The sequence below is a fragment of the Hakea prostrata genome, chromosome 9 (genome assembly GCF_041222555.1).
Source record: "Hakea prostrata isolate BN-2017 chromosome 9, UWA_Hpros_2, whole genome shotgun sequence".
Classification (NCBI taxonomy): Eukaryota; Viridiplantae; Streptophyta; class Magnoliopsida; order Proteales; family Proteaceae; genus Hakea; species Hakea prostrata.
In genome coordinates, this window is record NC_142608.1 from 22979014 (window position 1) to 22999726 (window position 20713).

The window sequence follows — 20713 nt, forward strand, 5'->3', positions numbered from 1 at the left end:
TTGTCCTCGATTTAAAAAATGATGCAAAGTTTTTGATCCTATAACCAAGCATCAATTTGTCACAGCTAATCTTTGATGATACTCTATATTATGATCCTAACCAACTGACTTAAGACGACAAGTTTGACCCTTCTTTACCTGTGGTTGTGTCGTTTTCAACTAAGACCCCTGGAACGGTTGGGGTGCCTAAGGAAACATCTGAATGTTTTGAGCTTCCCTCTAAAGGCCTAGATGAACCTTTATATTTCCAAGTCTGGACAAGGTGCAAGTCCAATTTCCACCATTGCAAGTCTTCATTGGCAAAAGAAACAAAAACAGTCAAATGGTACAACCATCAATATCATTTCTTCTATAGACCTCCTCTAGTGTCTCATAATCTTGATGAGCTTCCCATTGTTTTGAGGAAAGGTAAGCGTTCTTGTTCTGCAAGGTCAAATTGTGTCCGTCCTATTTCATTATGTCACTACCTCTTACTTGCCTACTCATTAGTGTAGCCTTACAATATCCTTGTCTTCTATTTCTATTCCATCTACATACTCTCAGGCTCTCTCTGATCTGTGTTAGAAAGCTATGATGAAATCTGAAATTGAGAATTTACATTCTAGGAATACTTGGACTCTTGTGAGTCTACCTCAAGGTAAGGATCTAGTTAGATGTTGGTGGGTATTTGTGATTAAATATAATTTTAATGGTCCTATGGAGTGCCTTAAAGCATAGTTGGTTGCAAAAGGGTATACCCAGACTTATGGTGTAGATTGTTTTTAAATCTCTCAAGTAGCCCGTTTGAATATAGTGCATATTTTATTGTCATTGCGGCTAACTTGGATGGCCTCTCCATCAGTTAGATGTAAAAACTGCCTTTCTATATGGAGATTTGGCTAAAGAGGTATATATGGAGCAACCTCCTGGGTATGTTGCTAGGGAAGGGGGAAGGGGGAAAGGGGGGGGGGGGAGGGGAGGGGAGGATTCTACTAAAGTATGTAGACTTCATAAGTCAATTTATGAACTGAAACAGTCCCCAATATCTTAGTTTGAAAAGTTCAATTCCATATTATCAGAAGTGGGATTTTCCCAGTGCTATATGGATCACTCTTTGTACGCAAGAAAGAGTTTGGAATTGTGTTACTAATTGTGTATGTCGATGACAATTGTTTCTGGAAATGATACTACATGTATTGAGGAAGTAACGAAAACTCTTGGCACTCGATTTTAGATGGACTTGGGGAATTTGCAATATTTTCTTAGAATTGAGATTCTACGGAGAAGTTAAGGTATTAGCCTTTCCTAGAGAATGAGGATTCTGATTTTATTAGCTCATGGACAGTTGAAGAATAAGACATATAAAGATGCAAATTGGGTAGGGTGTCCAGATGATAAGAGATCTAGCATACGGCATTGTGTATGTAGGGGGTACCCTAGTGAATTCGAGAAGCAAAAACAGGTTGTCGTTGCGAGGTCCAGTGCCAAAGCGAGTTTAGGGCATTTGTTAGGTACTATGGCTAAAAGGCTGCTTTAGGAAATTGGGTCAGAATCAGAGGTTCCTATGCATCTGTACTCAGATAGTAAGTTAGTAGTCAGCATAGTTCACAATGCATGTGGAGATTGACAAGCATTTCATCAAAGAGAAACTTGAGGCTAGGTTGATTCGTATCACTTTGTTACCTCAAACAATCAGTGGGCTGATGTGCTTACAAACAGCTTGAGTACCAAGGTGTTCAGTAGTATCTATGGAAAGTTGGGCATGATAGAGTGTTGAAAGACAGAATGGATTATGGGAGATTTGGGTGATTTGGTTGATTTGGATTGACTTACTTAGTTCACTTTCCATTTTTTGTTCCTTCCTCATTGGGATTAGATTTGCAGATACCCACACTGGGAAGATTTAATATTTTATGTATTTGGTAAGTTTTAAGTATAAACAAAGCTCATGCGGTGCCTTTCCAACACACGTCAGGATTTCAAACTCTTTTAACAAATGCCTTAAGTAACACACTAGGAAAACAAGAAATTAGAGGACAGCTGAACTACCCATGACTAGAACTGAAACAGTAAAGCAATGAAGTAACTATTCTAACAGGCTACAGAAGGGGAAGAAATATATTACCTCTGTGTCTCGATCACATGATTTTGACAATATACCTAGCCTTTGCGCTGTCCTGCGAAGTTGCTCTCTAATTTCAATAACCTTCTTCTGCATTGATATTGCTTCTAACATTAGCACCACATAGAGTATCATAGATGATCCTTGACAGCAGAGCAGATCACAATTGCTTCTAGAATTTTTTTACGACAGAAAACTTACCATTGCTTGATAATTAATTAAGTTTTTATGACACCACTGAGAAGATTTACCAGACTGAACAAACCCTTTATATACATTCAGGTATGTCACAAGATCACCCTGCATATCATATATCAGGGAAAGGGATTAAAAAGAACACATATATCAGAAAGAAAGAAGAAAAGAGAAAGATGCTGACTATCCATCTGAGATCTAGGAGAAATAAAAATCTTTCCTCTCTTATTTCTTGGTGTTTAGGTATATAAATTGGTCTACAACTAACTTATCAATATGAACTTTTAGTGGCAAATGTTTACTGAATTCTAACTGGTCAACTAGGGGTAAACCCCCAACTCCAATAGGATCTGAGAATAAAAAATAAAACTGTATTTTACCTTTACGAGAAGTACCACTTTCAGATGTAATTGCTTTTCAATGCCATATATCTGGCACTCTTGATAAACTTAAACAGAATTTTCTGTAGTTTCTTTAAACTAAAGGAAACAGTTTTGCCATCATCCTTAAATATCCAGTGACTTAAATTAAGCACATTACAAATATGATAATATGTGTTTAATCTTCTAATAAAGAGAATTCAAATTTTCAGAATAACATAATAGTGCAAATTTATACGCTAACCTGGAATGAGCATCAGGTCACCCAACGGTACTGATATCATTGCCCTTAGATAATGGATAATGCCCCAAAAGAATGCAACAATACTTTTGTTGAGACTTGAGCAAGCTTAGTGCACAAGGTCTAAGGTTGTTGCCTTGGTGTGCAAGCCTTAGGACAGCTGGCTTGGTGTGTGTTGAGTTGCTTTATTTCCTTTCCTGGAGAAGAATCCTTGGTGCACAAGGTTTGGAAGAGTTAGAATGCATAGTTTCTATTTTCCAGTTTCTTTCTAATTTCATACTTCCCTGTTTGGTTCTTTCTATTTTGGGCAGATTCTGGGTTAATATATTCTGTCCATGAGTTGTATTTTTTATTCTCCTTTTTAGAGGACAAGAATGCTTGTCTCTCATGTTGTGCTTTGGACTTTGAAATCTATAAATAAGAAAGCCTGCGATTCTAGGAATTCTATCCAGAATCGTAGGCTCCTGCTGCTGGTTCTTCTCCTCTTTTCTTCTTCTTCTTCTCTGTGCTCTTCATCAATTCAGCTACTATTTAGATTCTTAAGAGCTTGATTTCTAAGATGGCATCAAAACACTTTTAATCTACACAGTGCTGTCTCCCTTGCTTTCTTCTGAAGTTCCTTTTCTACTCTAGTTTTCATTGGTGCATAGCCACCTACTGCTGCACTTAATTTAATGTTAGATCAGATGTTCATCTAAACTGATCTTCCCTACCTTCTACTCCTTAAATATCCCAGAACTTGACCGGATCTTTTTAATCCTTTGTTTCTGCACTCTACAGATCTATTTCTCTATTTTTTCGGTTTTGTAGTTACCAATTCGATTCTACACTGCATAATAGGTTCTATCACTTTGGGCCTTCGAGTTCCTTTGTAGATTGGGCGTCAATTAAGCAGTTCAAAACAAGGTGGTTGAAAAACCGCCGCCTAGGCAGACACTTTGACAACCATGCATGACATAGCAGCCAATGCTATGTTCCACAAGACTGCAATGGGAATATGGGATGATTTGCAGGAGGCCTATTCCCAAGCTAAAAATATGAACCATTTTTATAGCATTTACGAAAAAAAAATTCTGTTTCCGCAGCCTGATAAATCTTTGTAGGATTATTACAATTGTTTCAAGGGCATAATGGAGAAGTTGAATGTTTTTCAGCCCCTCACTACAAATATAGACCACAGAGAAGCTTAAGGCGCCGTGGAATGAATTTTTTGTGTCTAAGTTTCTTGCCGGGTTGAACCCTAACTGAAAGCTATCAAAGGACATTTGTTCGCTGGTAAGCATGTCCTCAATCTCAGTGAAGCATATTCTAGGCTTTGACGGATTGCATTGCCTGGAAATAGTTCTAAAGGAGAAAGTTCTGCCATTACTACTACCTGTGGAAAGGGTCGTGGTAGTCGTTCAGGGGGAGTTAGTATCTGGTGGTCGTGGGGTCCAATAGTTGGATAAGGAATCTCGCCTATGTATTCACTGTGGTGGACACTTGGTAGAAGCTTGTTGGGCTTAACATGAAAAACTAGAATGGGTCAAGCAACTTGCCAGTCATGTCGTATCTGATGGTGGTACTAAAAGAGTAACAACCAACAAAAATGTTTCTAGATCTTCTTCTGGGGAACTATCCAAGACTCTACAAGATGATGTAAGCCAAATCCCTCGCCATCTGCAAAATATTGAAACCGTTACTTCCACATCCATTGGTACTTCTGCTACGACTCTCTCTTATATAGGAAACACAACACTTCTTACTTCTATATCCACCTTATAGATCATTGATTTAGGGGCTTCTTCCCACATGATTGGTAAGTCATCCTTATTTAGTATTTTTCCCACATCTTCCCTTACTTTGTCATCTGTACTTCATGTCGCTAACTTTCTTTTTAATTTATTATCTATTAGCCAGTTAATTAAAGCCTTGAACTAATCTACGACCTTTCCTCATAATTGGTGTGTTTTTCAAGATCTTCACACGAGGAAGACGATGGATGGAGGGTGTGAATGGAATGGACTCTACTACTTAGACTATGCTGCCCCAATTACGGCTCTCTCTGATGAAGGCGTAGATATTCTCCAATGACCTGCCATTTAGGCCACCTTTCCTTGGCTAGGTTAAAAATTTTGTTTCCGTATTTTAAGTTTGTCTCTAGGTTAAATTGCAAGGCATGTGAGTTAGGAAAGCATCATCGTGCCACCTATCATCCACCCTCTGTCCCTTGCAGTGAGTCTTTGTTTTCTCTAATTCATTCAGATATTTGAGGTCTGGCAAAGTTAGTATAAGCATGGTTTTCGGTATTCCGTCACTTTTCTGGATTTTTTATTTTTTTATTTTACACGGTTGTATCTTTTAAAGGATCGGAGTGAGTTCTTACCTATATTCAAAAATTGTATTCATGAAATAAAGACTCAATTTTCTCTTCCTGTTAAAATTTTTAGATCTAATAATGCTTTAAAATAAGTGCAAAATTATATATCTAACATTTGTGATTCTCTAGGGATGATTCATCCAACCACTTGATCTTTCACTCCTCAACAAAATGGAATGGCTGAACGCAAGAATCGTCACCTCTTGAAGGTTTTACAAGCTTCTTAATTCACATGAATGTACCCAAGAGTTACTAGTGTGATGCTCTTTCGACTGCTTGTCATTTGATTAACCGAATGCCTATGGTTTTGCTTTCTAACAAATCTCCTTTTTCAATTTTTTTTCGAGCCAGAGACCCATGTTTGGTGCCACCCAGGCTTTTGGCTGTGTTTGTTTTGTTCACAAACCCCATACTATGGATAAACTTTCTCCCAATCTATTACATGCATTTTTCTTAGGTACTCTTGTACCCAAAAAGGTTTTTGATGCTATGAACCTATTCATCAAAAATAGTTTGTGAGTGCTAAAGTGACCTTTTTTGAGGATACCTCGTATTTATTCTAGTCCACCTTTGTTTAATGAAAACCTTATTTTGAATGATGTTACTCCCATTCCATCTTTAGTTCCTTGAAACGACAATGCCCCACTATAGGTTTATCAGCGGAAGCGTAAGTTGGCAGAGCGTACATTGGATAGTATAGTCCCTCCTGTTGACATAGAAAAAAATTCAACTGAAATTGATGAAATTTTGGTCTAAATGTCTACGTTTATAAAAAACGAAACGAAACACAAGATAGGAATATAAAATGGTTTGTATCGACCGAAACAATACAAAATTTTGTATCAACCCGAAACGATACAAGCCCTTTTATAAAAATGATTGTTTCCGATCAAAACCTGCGTTATTATGCAAGGTTCCACCATTTTGACCCATATCACCCACTGAGATTTCGACCTGTTTTGAAATTTTTTGTTTTTCTTACTTTCATCCCTCATTTCACCTAATTTCTAGAATAACTCCATCTCATTCAAACAATAGATTTGGTCTTCCATTTGGGGATTTTCTCAAATCCTGCAAGGTGAGTAACCAACTTCCTCATTTTTATATTTTTGTTTTGTTTGTGCCTTAAATCTTCTTGGATTGCTTCCAAATTTAAGTATGTTTACTTTAAAGTGTTGATATATGAATTTAAAGTGTAAAAAATAAATTTTCGTTCTTCCTACTATTATTTTATTTTTTTGTTATTAAAAATTATTTTGTAAATTATGTATATCGCTAAAAATGTAAATGTATAGTAGATGTATGAGCTTCAAATTTAATGTATGTGAGAGTTGAGACACCATATTATTGTGATGGTGTTGAATCAAATTTTTTCGGTTAATTATTTATTTTTACTATATTTAATATATATTTAAATAAAAAAAACCAATTAATTTATGTTTAAAATTTAAAAATAGGAGACTATTAGTAGAAGCATGTATGCAATATTGTGGAGCTTTCTAAGATAATTAGTGCGTATTTTATAAATATATTTTTTAAAATTATTTAGATATAAAAAAATTCTTATGTATTTTTGTTTTATATTTAAAAATAGGAGGTTATTATTAGAAACATGTATGTAATTTTTGGAGCATATTGTGAAGCTTCTCAAGATACTTAGTGTGTATTTCTTGTATCAGGCACTCTTTTTTAAAGATGTCAGACATAGCTTGGCAACACAGTAGGCCATTGACAGTTGATAGGAGGAAGAACGAGTGTAATTACTACAAGAAACAAATAGGAGGAGATGGGGCCACTAGGACTGAAGACACATCCAGCTGGTGGAAACGGGGATGTAATAGGGTGCCAAAATGTGCCCTAAGAGGTCAAGAAGGCAATGACCTCATACTTGGAGTGGAGGAAAGCAATAAAGGAAAGAGAAGAGAACACAGAGGGAGGAGTTCGAGGATGCATGCCTAGATGACCTTCGACAGCCAAAGGATTATGATCTAAAGGAGCCAAGAGAGTATAGATGTGACCCTAACCAGAGGCCGAACAGGTCAGGAGGGCAATGATGATGAGTAGGGAGCAGCAAAGGGTTGATGACATGAGGAGGCAGAAGAGGTCTATGGGTTATGGGTCCTCTAGAGAGCCAGTAGGTATGGGAGGCATAGGCAGCTCCCAAGTCCATATGAAGAGGAGTTAAGAGTGTGAGGCAAGAGGTTCCTATCTCACGTGCCCTAACAAGGGGTCGAGCTTCATCAACACATCCTACAGATCCGGATCTGGAGATTCTTCGCAGTGATCTGGCCATATTTAGGAGGCCTAAGCAAAAACAAATAAAGTTGAAGCACTTATGAGGGTGTGAAGGAGAAAGTGGGATGGCTTTCTCCAAATGGGCTTATTACCATAGTATTCTAGCACATATAGCCTAAGGGCCCTACTATAGGATATGATTGAGGAGATAGGCAAGGCTAGGAGTGGTGTACAGGGACCCACTCCATATGAGATATATAATGTCTATTTGCCTAAGCATAAGGAGGCGTTAAATGAGTATATTACTAGATTAAAGCCCATGTGGGCTTATTAGAGAGTGACTGTGATGGTTGATGGTTGGACTGGTCCCACTAGACAGTCCATCATCAATTTCATGTTGAATTGTGATGGCAGGACAGTGTTCCTCAAGTCAGTAGATGCATTCGGTGAGAAGAAGAATGCAAAATACATTTATAAATTATTAAAGCAAGTGGTGAAGGAGGTTGGAGAGGAGAATGTGATCCAAATTGTGACTGATAATGGCTCCAACTACAAGAAATCTAGGTCGAAGATGTAGGGGAACCCCAGGTATCAAAACATGCTTCTACTTCTAGTACTAATTTTCGTTTTTAAATACACATATTTACATTATATGTACACTTTATAACTTTGTATTGATGCCTTGATGGATGGACAAATATAAGCTCTTTTGGATTACATGGGTTGCTCACTACATTGACTTAATGCTAAAGGACATCGGAAAGGTCAAGCTTGTGAAGAAGACTGTGAAGCATGCCCGATAAGTTAGCATCTTCATCTATAACCACATTAATGCATTAAAGATGATGAGGGACAAGTGACTTAGTGAGGCCAAACATAACCAGATTTACTACCAATTGGATAGCACTGCAGAGTTTTAAGAGTAGGAAGATTGGTCTTAGGAGCAGTAGTTTAACTGGGAGGGTTCTTAATTTGTAGGAGGAAGGAAAGCACAGTTGACCATACACGATGAGAGTTTCTGGCATAATGTGAGAATAGTGGTAAAGATGCTTGAGCCTATGGTGCATGTGTAGAGGATGTTATATCAGCAAAGAAGACCTACTCTACCCCCACATATGGGCTGCAGTAGATAGGATGAAGCAACAAGTTGCTCAGGTCTACCCACATGGCAAGAAGAAAGTCCTCAACATCATCCAAATTAGATGGGACTTTATATTGCAGCCATAGTAGAAGATCTCGCTCTCGAGAGAGATCTCGCCACCTTGAAAAAGGGAGATCTCGACCATCTCGGTGAGATCTCGGTCGAGAAATACAATTTTTTGGCATCAACTCGGTAGCCCATGTTGGTGGGTTTTAGGGTCCCAATTGGGTTGAATCTTGGTATTTAGCTTATTTAAGGCCTTTTGAACACGTTGGTGGCCTTGGATTTGTTAGAAACAACCCTATGTATGATTTCTAAGTCTACCCATAGTGTGAAACTGAAATGTAGTAGGATTAGAGAATGCAATGTTATACAACATGTAATATACAATGTTATGGTGTCCCTCCCATGGTCACCTATCGGAGTGAGCCACTGGAACCTTATTGTCAGTATGGACCTTATGGTGTCCCTGCCTTAGCTGACAACCAGGGTGTTCCTTCAATCGTTAAGAAGATCTTCCACTCTATACCACAGCCACCACCAGCCTTTCCATATGCCGTTGAGCCAATTCATTATTCGGAGATTCAAAACTTCCCACCATCAGGAAATATTAGGCATGTGGATGAGGCCACGTACAGAGTTGCAGTTGCCGACCACGTCGACAACTATATGGGGCAAACATCATAGGACTTCTATTGTCATTTGTATGGGGTGCAAATGGAAGAGCGAGACATGGAATAGAGTAGACTTGTAATTAGTAACATTCTCGCTTCTTCTCATATATACTATATACTTGAATGTTACATTTTCAATGATTTTTTCGGTAAACTAGTAGTTCTATAGTGTTTATTATGCTTGAAAGAGGTAGTATGCAAGAATCTAAATCATTTTGAGTCCATATAAGGCCTAAAATTGAAGTTCGAATTTTCATCAAACTTTCAGAAAAGAATTACAAATTTCGACCGGAATGGTCGAAATTCCTGTTTTGATCGAAAATTTTTCCTTGCTGTTGATACTAACATTTCTTCTCCAGTGGAGGTTGATGCCAGTCCTCCAACTGTTCCATCTTCACTATCTCCACCAGTGGATTCTTCTAGTGGAGGCCCTACTCCTTCAGATGACTTACCAATTGCTTTGAGGAAAGGTACTTGTACTTGCACTTTACGCTATAACATTGTTTATCATGTATCCAATTATGTGTTTATTTCTCATCTATCCCCTAACTTCCGTCTTCTTACAGTTTCCCTATCTTCCATTCATGTTCCGACCCATCTTATTGAGGCCCTTAAAATTCTTGGTTGGAAAGCCACCATGGATGTGGAAATGGATGCTTTATGGTCTCGTCATACATGGTCTTTGGTAAGCTTACCCCCTAGAAAAGATGTAGTCCGTTGTTAGTGAGTGTATACAGTTAAGTATCATTCTGGATGGTATTGTTGAATGGCTCAAGGCTCAAGGTTCGGCCAAGGGTTATACACAAACATATGGTGAAAACTATTTTGAGACTTTTTCTCTTATGGCTAGACTCAACTTAATCTATATGTTGATTTCTTTAGTTGTGAATTATGATTGGCCTGTTTTTCAGCTCAATATCACAAATGTTTATCGTGATCTCAATTAAGAAGTTCATATGAAGCAACCTCCAGGGTATGTTGCTCGGGGGAGGACAGTGCCACTCTTTGTAAGCTATGTAAAGCAATTTATGGACTCAAACAGTCTTTGCAGGCTTGGTTTGAGATATTTAATAAGATTTTAGAGTTTTTTGGATATGTCCAGTGTTATTCTAACCATTTATCTTTGTTAGACGACGGGATGGTAATGTAATCATTATGGCAGTTTACGTTGATAATATTATTCTTTCAAGCAGTGATGTTGGGGCCATCAATACAGTCAAGGCACACTTACAGAGATATTTCCAGACCTAGGAAACCTACAATATTTCTTAGGAATTGAGGTAATTCGTAGTAAGAAAGTAGTTTGCCACAGAAAATATGTTTTGGATCTTTTGACAAAAACTAGAATGCTTGCCATTAAAGTTACTAACATTCCCATGGATCCTCAGTTAAAGTTGGGGCTCAATGAGGTGACTTGTTAGATGATTTTCATGGCTACAAAAGTCTTGTTGGGAAGCTTATTTATATCACAGTTACACGTCCTAATATTTCTTATTATGTAGTTGTGTTAAGTCAATTTATGTAGTCTCCTAGAAAGGCCCATTGGGATGCAATGATGAGAATACTTTGGTATCTCAATAGTGGTCCTAGTAAAAGGCTTATTTATCGACCAAATCAGAGAATGGATTTGGTTGCCTTTTCTGATGCAAATTGGGTAGAATCTGTAGCAGATCGCATGTCTACTACAGGTTATTGTACCTTCTTTGGTAGGAATCTTGTGACTTGGAGGAGAAGCAGTCCACCATTGCCTATCTAGCCTGAAGTAGAGTATAATCCACACAGCTACCGAGTTGATGTGGTTTCATTCCTTGTTGGAGGAGATGGGGTTTTCAATCTCTACCCCTATGAAGTTGTTCTCTTATAATCAGGCTGCTACTTATATTGCTAGCAACCCAATGTTCCATGAGAGGACGAAGCATATAAAGGTGGATTGTCACTTTTTTCGTGATGCGGTCAAGATCGAGATTCCCTTTGTGGTTCAGCTAGTCAGCTAGCTGACTTGTTCACTTTGTTCAAACCTAATTTTCAATATATCTGCTGCAAGCTAGGCATGGGAGACTTGTACGCTCCAGCTTGAGGGGGAGTGTTGAGAGTTACACAGGCTTAGTGCACAAGGTCTAAGGATAGCTGCCTTAGGATAGTTGGCTTGGTGTGTGTTTGAGTTGCTTTGTTTCCTTTCTTGGAGAAGAATCATTGGTGCACAAAGTTTGGAAGAGTTAGATTGCATAGTTTCTATTTTCCAGTTTCTTTGTAATTTCATAGTTTCCTTTTTTGTTTCTTTCTATTTTGGATAGATTTTGGATTAGTTTATTCTGTCCATGAGTCATACTTTCATTTCCTTTTTTAGAGGATAAGAATGCTTGTCTCTTAAGTTGTACTTTGGAATTTGCAATCTATAAATAAGACAGCCTGCGATTCTAGGAGTTCTATCTAGAATCGCAGGCTCCTGCTGCTGGATCTTCTTCTTCTTCTATTATCTTCATCGATCAGCTACTGTTTAGATTCTTAAGAGCATGATTTCTAACAACTTTAAACCATGACAAAACCCCAAAAGACTAACTGGCAAGTTATCATCTCCAGAAACACCTATGCACTCCCAATATTGAAACCATCCATACAACTCTCAAATAATATTTAAACTGAGATAAGGTACTTTTTTTTATTTTTTTTATTCGAGTCATTGAGACAGATCAGCAGGGTTTTAAGATGAAAAACCTCAGCAGCAGCAAATCGCAGCTTCACATCGTCCAACTCTTTCTGTGCTCCCCTAATAGAAACCCAGATAGACTGTGAAAAGGGCAACCAAAAATATCAGCGTCATCCCAACAAAGTTAACAGATTCAAGTAGTTTGATCAATAAGAAAGCAATTTTAGAATAACAAGGCAAGGAATCCATAACTTTGATCATATGATATAAAATTTGATGAAATATGTAACATGCAGCACTCCACCTGAACGGACAGAATTGCTGCCATGGTGATGATTTCTTCGGAACAACCCAGTTGGTTTGCAGATAAAATCATTTTTGAGATCATCGGATCCTAAAAATAATTCAGTATAGAAATATAAATGAAATTTAATTTTTCGAAGGACTGTACATCAGTAAACAACTAGAAATTAATCAAGCATCAGATGCTTAAGCACATATACTACAACAAAAATTGCAAGGAAATATCAAACAAATGATGTATCAAAAAATAGACTGGTTGCAAGTAAAAGGAGAAAATAACGTAGTTTGAATACAAAGTTCACTTAAAATTCATGTATATAACAAATGGGAATAAATAATACTTAGACATTACTTGGTACACAGTTGACATAGCATCTTTCAGACAAACCCATGCATATTATTTAGTGAATACCTATTTGGAACAACTTGGATTGTATTTGAAAGTAGGAAAACAGGATTTACTGGCAAAATGTCTTTTCAACACCATGATATCAGTTCCTTAATTCACTGTTTAAACATCCTTGGACCAAGAGTTCCACAAAAGAACAACTTCTTGAATCTAGTCTAACAAGATTTGCCCAAAGTGATTTTTTATTATTTTTTCTTTCTTGGTTCCAGCTATGTGGTCTGTCACATTCTAGCCTTTCATTTATTTGTCTTGCAATGACCTTACCTTTAATTTAGAATGCTATTTGAAAAGTATTTCTCAAGTAAAATGGACATACAAAGTTACCATATCAGAAAGAACTACATCAAGGTCCTCTCTTGTGGAACTTATTCTGAAATGTTCAAGGTGCAAAATATCTACAATCAAGTCAAGAACTAAATAGACCTCAATTGACAAATCTCTATACAACAAATAAGCTGGTGGACCCTCCCATAGTCCAGGTCTTTCCATCAGATCTGGGACTACATCTTTGAATTCAGAGCTAAGCTTGAGATGGCTCCCTCTTCATCTGCCAGTGCCATCACCCCTATAAATAGTATTCTTAGTATTCTTGTTGCTTCTTGGGGCCTCTCCCCTTCTTTTCTCTAAATGCTATTGCCCCCCTTTATGAAGGGCACGGTCTTGAATATTGTTTTCTTCTCAGTTTCTTGGTAAATTTTTATTTATTCACCCCCAAAAAAATAAAAAAATTAGACCTCAGTTTAATTGAAAATAACTTCAAGTTCATAATTTAAATTGTGGGATGCAGTTTCTCATGTTAACATGCCAAATCTCTTGCTTTTGGCGATTTAAGGAGGATCACAGGTTGCCTACCAAACGTGCTAAAGAAAGAGCAATTTCAACATCATTCAATCTGCAATTTTCTTTTGTTTTTTATTTTATTTTATTTTTATTTTTTTTTGGGGGGGGGGGGGGGGGGGTGTTGGGGGAAATGAAAAAAATATTATAGAGCCAGACAGAAGAAACAGCTGCATACTCCAAAGGGAGGGAACAAGAACAAGAAGCTCAACCTCAAACAGGGAAGGCAAGAAACACCAGAGGGGAGACAGGGAGATCCCTCAGGATGCTAGAATGCTCCTATTTCTGGGGGAAGTCAGTACCTACATTTGCAAAAAAGAAAGTCTTCTTTTAACATCAAAGGAGAGGAAGCCAAAATCTAACAAAGAGGTCTGGGGTTTGAGTCCATTTCTTGATCTTTTACAACTCCAAATACAATAAAACAGTGGTGCAGACGGTCACTTCCCTATAAGTCACAAGTGGAAAGCCATGCCTACCCCAATCACTTCTCATTCTATCCGCATAATTAGGTGTCAGACCATAATCCTGAACATGGATAAGCAATCTGTCAATCATGTGATTTTTTGACATTTTATTGGAAAACAAAAACACACTAGGCAGAAACTACCAAAAAGGCTACAAAAGTGGTTGAGGTAAACAGAGAGAAATTATACCTAGAGAAAGATCTAAATTGAAAAATAAATTTCAGCATATCCTACGAGAAGCTAGAAAATCAGATAGCTGATGTATTTGATGATCTTCAAGAGATGACGTGACCAAGATCTATCATGTAATTAAATTGACATTTGATTGGAAAACAAAAACACACCTGGCAGAAACTACATAAAAAGGCTACAAAAGTGGTTTGAGGGAAACTGAGAGAACTTATACCTCAAGAGAGATCTAAATTGAAAAAGAAATTTCAGTGTATCCTACAAGAGAAGCTAGAAAATCCAATAGCCGATGTATTCCCATTCGATAATCTCCAAGAGATGAGATGACCAAGATTGAAACAACAGAATTGATCAATAGTCCAACAGAAAATGTGGAGCCCCCAATAACTTATTCTAATCAGAAATACACAAATTGAAATTGTTCATAAGGAGATCAAGATAAATGAATTTTTTTCCCTCCAGAATCGTGGATGTGAGGAAGATCACATTATTGAATGGTCCAAGAACTTCTGAGTTGTGTCAAAGAAACAGTCAGCCTTTATCTATAATAAGAGGAGTACAAAAGAATAGGAAATTCCCTATGTGGGATTATTACAAATAATATCCTAGAGACAACTCTACCCTCTGTTCTTAGAATTACAACATTCACCCTCAACTTGGTGCATAGATACTTATCATGCTCAACTCGCTAGCAATGTTGCCAAAAAATTTAGTATTCAAGACTCTTAGTGAATATATCAGCCTTCTGGTTGTCAAACTAGACAAAAGAAATGTGTATCAGTCCAAATTCAATTTTCTCCTTAATGAAGTGCCTATGAATCTTTACATGCTTGGTCCTATCATGCTGAACTGGACTATGGACTATGTTGATTGTCCATCTACTATCTGAAAACAATAGTATGAGAGCTTTTGACTCTGCACTCAGATCTTGAAGTAGCCCCTTTAACCACAACACTTCACAAATACCCAGTGCCATTGCTCCAACTTCTGCTTTGGCATTAGACCTAGTGACCACTACCTGTTTTTCACGTCTCCAAGCCACCAAGTTTTCTCCCACATAGGTGTTGTACCTAGAGGTAGACTTCCTATCATCCAAGCATCCTGCCCAATTCGCATCTGTATATGCCTTAATGTTCCAAGTCTCCATGAGGAGAAATCGGAATCCTTTTTCCTAAGGCTGCCTTAAGATATCTTAGGATCCGGTAGACTGCATCTGGGATTCCGGATGTGTGGAGTAAGGATCATTTAGGTACTTGACTCACTAGACTAACAGAAAAAGTGATGTCAGGTCTAGTATGAGACAAATAAATCAGCTTCCCAACTAATCTCTGATAGTTAGTCTTGTCCACGGTTTCCCTTCTTTATCCTTCAAGTGTGAGTTCTCAATAGGAGTTTCGGTTGGCTTGCATCCCAACCTACTTGTCTCGGTTAATGGATACTGTATATACTTCCTCTAAGAAAGAGAGACACAATTAGCCGAATATGCCAGTTCAATGCCTAGAAAATATGTGTTCCCCATGTCTTTCATTTCAAATTCAGCCCCCAAAAATGCCTTTAGGACCTCTCTAAGGGCCAAAACAAGGCCTAGGGCCCTACACCCTATAGGAAACTAGTGGTATTTTGGTAATTTTGATTGCTTTAGTTGAGTCAACTTAGGGGTTGGTTGGATCCAATATGCTAGTAGGATTCTGTCTATTTTTGTTCTTGAATTTGGTTCATTTTGGGTAAGTTTTTGAAGAGTCCTAGTCAAGCTAGGAGTCCCAAGTAAAATAGAAGGGCAATATTAAGTAAATGATGAATCCCTGCCTTTTTTTTTTTTTTTTTTTGTGTGTTTTGGGGGTGGGGTAAATAATTAAATATTTTGTTAATGTAGTTCAAATTATTGAAATTTGAATTGATTGGAGAAAGGTTAGAGGTTTGAACCCCACAGTGTGCATTTAATTGTTTAAACGTGAAAACACTAGCAATTTGGTTTTATGCAGGGAAGATCTATAACGGAACTTATATACCTTATTAAGAGACCTAATGGAAAGGTATAGATAGTGTAAAAATGATATATAGTCTTTATTGACCTAGGAAAAGACAACTTATGATAGAGTCCCTAGAGTTTTAATTTGGCAAGTAATAGAGAAAATAAATATTGTGAGTAATATGTGGACATAGTTAAAGATACCTATAATGGTCTAGTGAAAAGTGTATAAACAAGGGGACAAGGTAGTAAATTTCCTAATAAAGATGAGCTACAAAAGCCCATATTTATTTGCACTCATAATGGATGATTTAGCCAAAGATATTTCAGGTGAGGTTCCTTAGTGTATGCTTTTTATTGATGGTATTCTTTTGGTAGATAAGACACAAGTGGCGATTACTACTAAGTTGGAATCATGGAGAGCAACTTTGGAAAATGCTTTAAATTAAGTAGAACAAAGACAGAATATCTAGTGTGTAACTTCAATCTTGATCAAATGGGTGATGAGGTGGAACAACTTGATGAGAAGGAGATTACACAACATATGATTATTTTGGGTTCTTTGGCTCAATCATAAATAAAGAAGGCGATATAGAGGATGATGTCTCCTAAAGAATTTAAATAGGGTTGATTAAGAGGAGAGGTGTTTCTGGAGTCTTGTGTGATTGATGTATTCCTGTAAAGCACTAAGGAAAATTCTATAGAACCATCACACAACCAGCTGCAATGTATGGCGTAGAGTATTGGGCTAGTAAAAGGCATCATATAGATAAACTTAGTGTAGCAAAAATTGGGATGCCAAGACAGATGAGTGCCAAAGCTAGGAAAGATAGTGTAAGGAATATTCATATTCGAGCTGGCATGTAAATGCTCTTGTATGGAGAAGTGATTCTATCCAGATTGAAGGAATTAAAACAGCTAGGTAATGTAAGGAATATTCATATTAGAGATGACCTGTAAATGCTCCTGTACGAAGAAGTGATTTAATCCAAACTGAAGGAATTAGAAGAGCTAGGGACACACATAAGATAACCTTAAGAAAATTGGTGAGAAAGGAAATGCATAGCTTAGGTTTTATATCTATATGACACCAAATAAAGCAGATTGGAAGGCAAAAATCCATGTAGCCATCCCCATTTTTTTTTGGGATTGAACACAAGGATCCACACATAGAAGAAAATCAACCGATTGAAATTTCGGTCGAAATGTTTGCATTTTTCAAGAACGAAACAAAATTCCAATTATTTTGGAAAAGTGTCAAATTTCGACCGAAATTTTGGAGATTTCGACCATTTCAGAGGTTTGGACCCGAAATTTTGACCATTTCGACCATTTCAGCATTCCAAATTGTTTTTCCTTAGTTTTTGTTTATTTTTATCCAATTTTCACATAATTTCCACAACTTCTTTGCCTTCAAGCATTTATTTTGCTCATTTTTTTGCCTTAAAACACCTCCTAAACCACAACAGCTACAAAGGAAACTCCGGCAACAATAGAATGTGAAGCATAAGCCATACCCAACAGTTTCAAATTTTCCGTTTTTTTATTTTTGTTTTGTTCATGCCTTAAATGATCTTGTATTACCTTAAAATTAATATATGTTTAGGCTAGGACTATGATCTAGGATTGCGTTTTGTTAAACTTATCTTTTTATTATTTGGTACCATTTTTTCATTTTCTAATTTTAATAATTATTTTCTAAAGTTATGTACTTTTTATTTTATGTATATATGATATATAGGCTTCAACTTAATATATGTGAGACACCATCACTTGATCTAGTCGATCATTTTATTTTGTTGACTTGTTGTATATGTAACCAGTCTACCAAACAATTCATGTATGCTGATGATTCTATATCTATACGCAATACAATTTGCACTTGTCGGAACCAGTCATTTGTTAGTATACTTGAATGATAAATTTTCAATTGCTTTTTTTGGCAAAATACTAGTTTCATTGTGTTTATTATGCTTGAAATAGGTAATATGCAAGAATCCAAATCATTTTGAGCCCAAATGAGGCCCGAAATTGAAGTTCCAATTTCCAGAAAAAAGTGTCCAGTTTCGACTGAAATTTCAACTGAAACATCGAAATTTCGGCCTTTTGCAAGGTCGAAATTCCTGTTTCGGCCGAATCTTCTTCCTTGGATCCATGTAGCCAACCCCATTTAGTTGGGATAAGGCTTGTTCTTGTTGTTGTTGTTGTTGTTGTTGTTCATGTATTATAAACCTGACCATAAGAACCTAAAATTCTATCTAGCTTATATATGTTGCTCTTATATCTTCCATTAAATCCAGATGTTTTCCCTACAACCCATAAGTTAGCCCATCACTTGCAGATTCATCATTCAATACGCATCATTTATGGCTCTAGATGACGGGGAAACTACTCACCTGATCTAAATGTTCCTGTTTATTCCAAGCTGCCCTTTATTTACCTATGGTGGATAGTTATCCCAAACAACAATTGCAGTTACAAATGCACACTAATTAACCTGTAAGAAGTGGGAAACCAGTATTTCCATATTTAATTTCATCACTACTTGATGTCTTGATCATTAGTCATTATTCACATTGTAAAGACTGTTTATCTGTCCAAATGCCTCATTCTGTAGAGTTATAAGCATTATACAGGAAATTAAACGCGTTTGACAATGGAAATGGACCTTGACCCTTCCAAAACTAGATCTTTAACATGATTCTATCCAAATGTTTATTATAGCAAGTCAAAGAGATGTCCTAGAGTATATTTTCAGAAATAACACTGATGTTGCTTACAACAATATCATAAAACTGCTAATGACCTTATGGACTTATGGACAATGTCACAAAGATAAAAAGGAAAAGAAAGCAATGGACATACTAATGGAAACTCAGCCACTTGAAATCCAGTGGGCGAAGTAAGCTTTGCATCATCATCAAGGATCCCGAGTGCATATAGAACTTCCAGTGCTCTAATCATTGCTTCTGGCGATGGACTTGCTGGCCAATCAAAGCCTAAAATATTATCTATGCCCAAGGCCTTTAACTGTAAAATAAAAACAAGTCAATCGACTACATGGAACTGAAGCTCATTTCAAAGCTGATGCACAAACACCATCTTAAGAATAAAATGAATTTAAGGATAACAAATCGGCTAATAACACAAAAGTGTCTTTCAGCCATTCATCATGGGCAATAAGAACATTGACTACTGCTTTTAAAAGCATCATCAGTTTCTAATAAGCAAGAATAATTTAAACAGAAATTACGAAGAAGATATATCTCCAATAAAAATTAGCATATTTAATTGTTACAAATCTATGGGACAACGTATGCATGTCACCATGTGATGACACTATATCTCCACATTTCTGGCATTTTCTCATCTTTTTCGGAAAAGAAACACCTCAAATTCAAGTAGTTCCTGGCATGAACTCAAAACTTGACCCATTTTGAGCCCTCGTACAGAAATACCATTTGAGAAACATTGCTAAGCAAAATGGCAGAGGAACATGGATTTCGCTTCAGTCCATGAGGGCAGGGTTGTCTTTCACTCTAACATGAGATACCATGTCTCAACAGAGGTTCGATCATTTCAATGGTTGGAGAAGCCAATTCAGAGGACTGAGCACTGTACAGAGGTTCTTGGCTGGGAAGGCCTACTCTTTCTCGGTCTGAACATATCTTCTCTCTGCTCTCAATCTCTCCCTTTTCATCTTTTGAGTAATAAGCTTTCACAGTTGTCATTTTAATTTTCAAAAAAGAAACCGTTCCTACATGTCTGACACAGAAAACTAGGGGTTTAATCTTTTTTTTTTTTTTTTTTTTTTACAACGGTATGTCCAGATCCACTCAATTTTATCTTCACTTGGATCACAATCAAGGTGCCACTGCAGGCTCAACGATCCTAGAACTCTTGGTTCACCCAACAGGTAAGAATTTCGTACTGAGCACATCCATAGACCTTTTTGGCTTTGGGACTAGGTTTTGGCTAATATCTGTGAAGGAAAATGTTCCCCTCCAAATCTTAACTGAAATGAGACGGTGTTCATCACAGGAGAGACATTGTGGTTTCTCTCTCCTTTGGATGTTGAGTGAAATTGTTTGTGGATTGAACTTGGGTGCCAGTCGATTCGGGGATACAGCTACCAATGGGTGAGCGCACAACTGAATTTGCCCAAACAGCCCAAAAGGGAAGAATACGCCCCCTGGGGGGAGGGGATCAACCTAGATTAGAAATCCCTAGGAGGGGTCAATAAAGAAGAATCAAGGCCCCAAGTAACAAGAAGTCCGTTCTTGAGGAAGTCTAACAAAAGTTTAGGCACAAGAAAAGAGAGCTTGGAACAGACATCCCCAGTCCCTACAGATGGCTTCCAAATCTAGTGAGCAGATCTAGAATTGGTAGACCATCTGCGGAGATAGTGCTCCAACCAGATGTGTGAAATACACACACCAAACAGCAACTTCCCCACCATGCTAGCCATCATGGAGCCATAGAAGGTGGAGGTGATCTAGCAGCACTCAGTCTCAAAGGCTTGTGGGCAGCAGCACGAGGCAAGGACCCAAATGTGTTTGGAGAAGGGGT

The 20713-nt window shown here is 37.4% G+C and overlaps 1 protein-coding gene across 1 annotated transcript in view; it reads right to left on the reverse strand.

The window, feature by feature from the left end:
- Positions 1 to 20713, reverse strand: part of LOC149005029 (putative pre-mRNA-splicing factor ATP-dependent RNA helicase DEAH9) — a 60142-nt gene that overhangs the window by 26145 nt on the left and 13284 nt on the right. Inside the window, exons 5-9 of the mRNA XM_089135779.1 lie at positions 19010 to 19174; positions 12278 to 12367; positions 12042 to 12113; positions 2303 to 2401; positions 2105 to 2191 (exon numbers count right to left, since the gene is read on the reverse strand). Of these exons, the coding sequence (XP_088991905.1) occupies positions 2105 to 2191; positions 2303 to 2401; positions 12042 to 12113; positions 12278 to 12367; positions 19010 to 19174 (513 nt within the window). The remainder of the gene's footprint in view (positions 1 to 2104; positions 2192 to 2302; positions 2402 to 12041; positions 12114 to 12277; positions 12368 to 19009; positions 19175 to 20713) is intronic.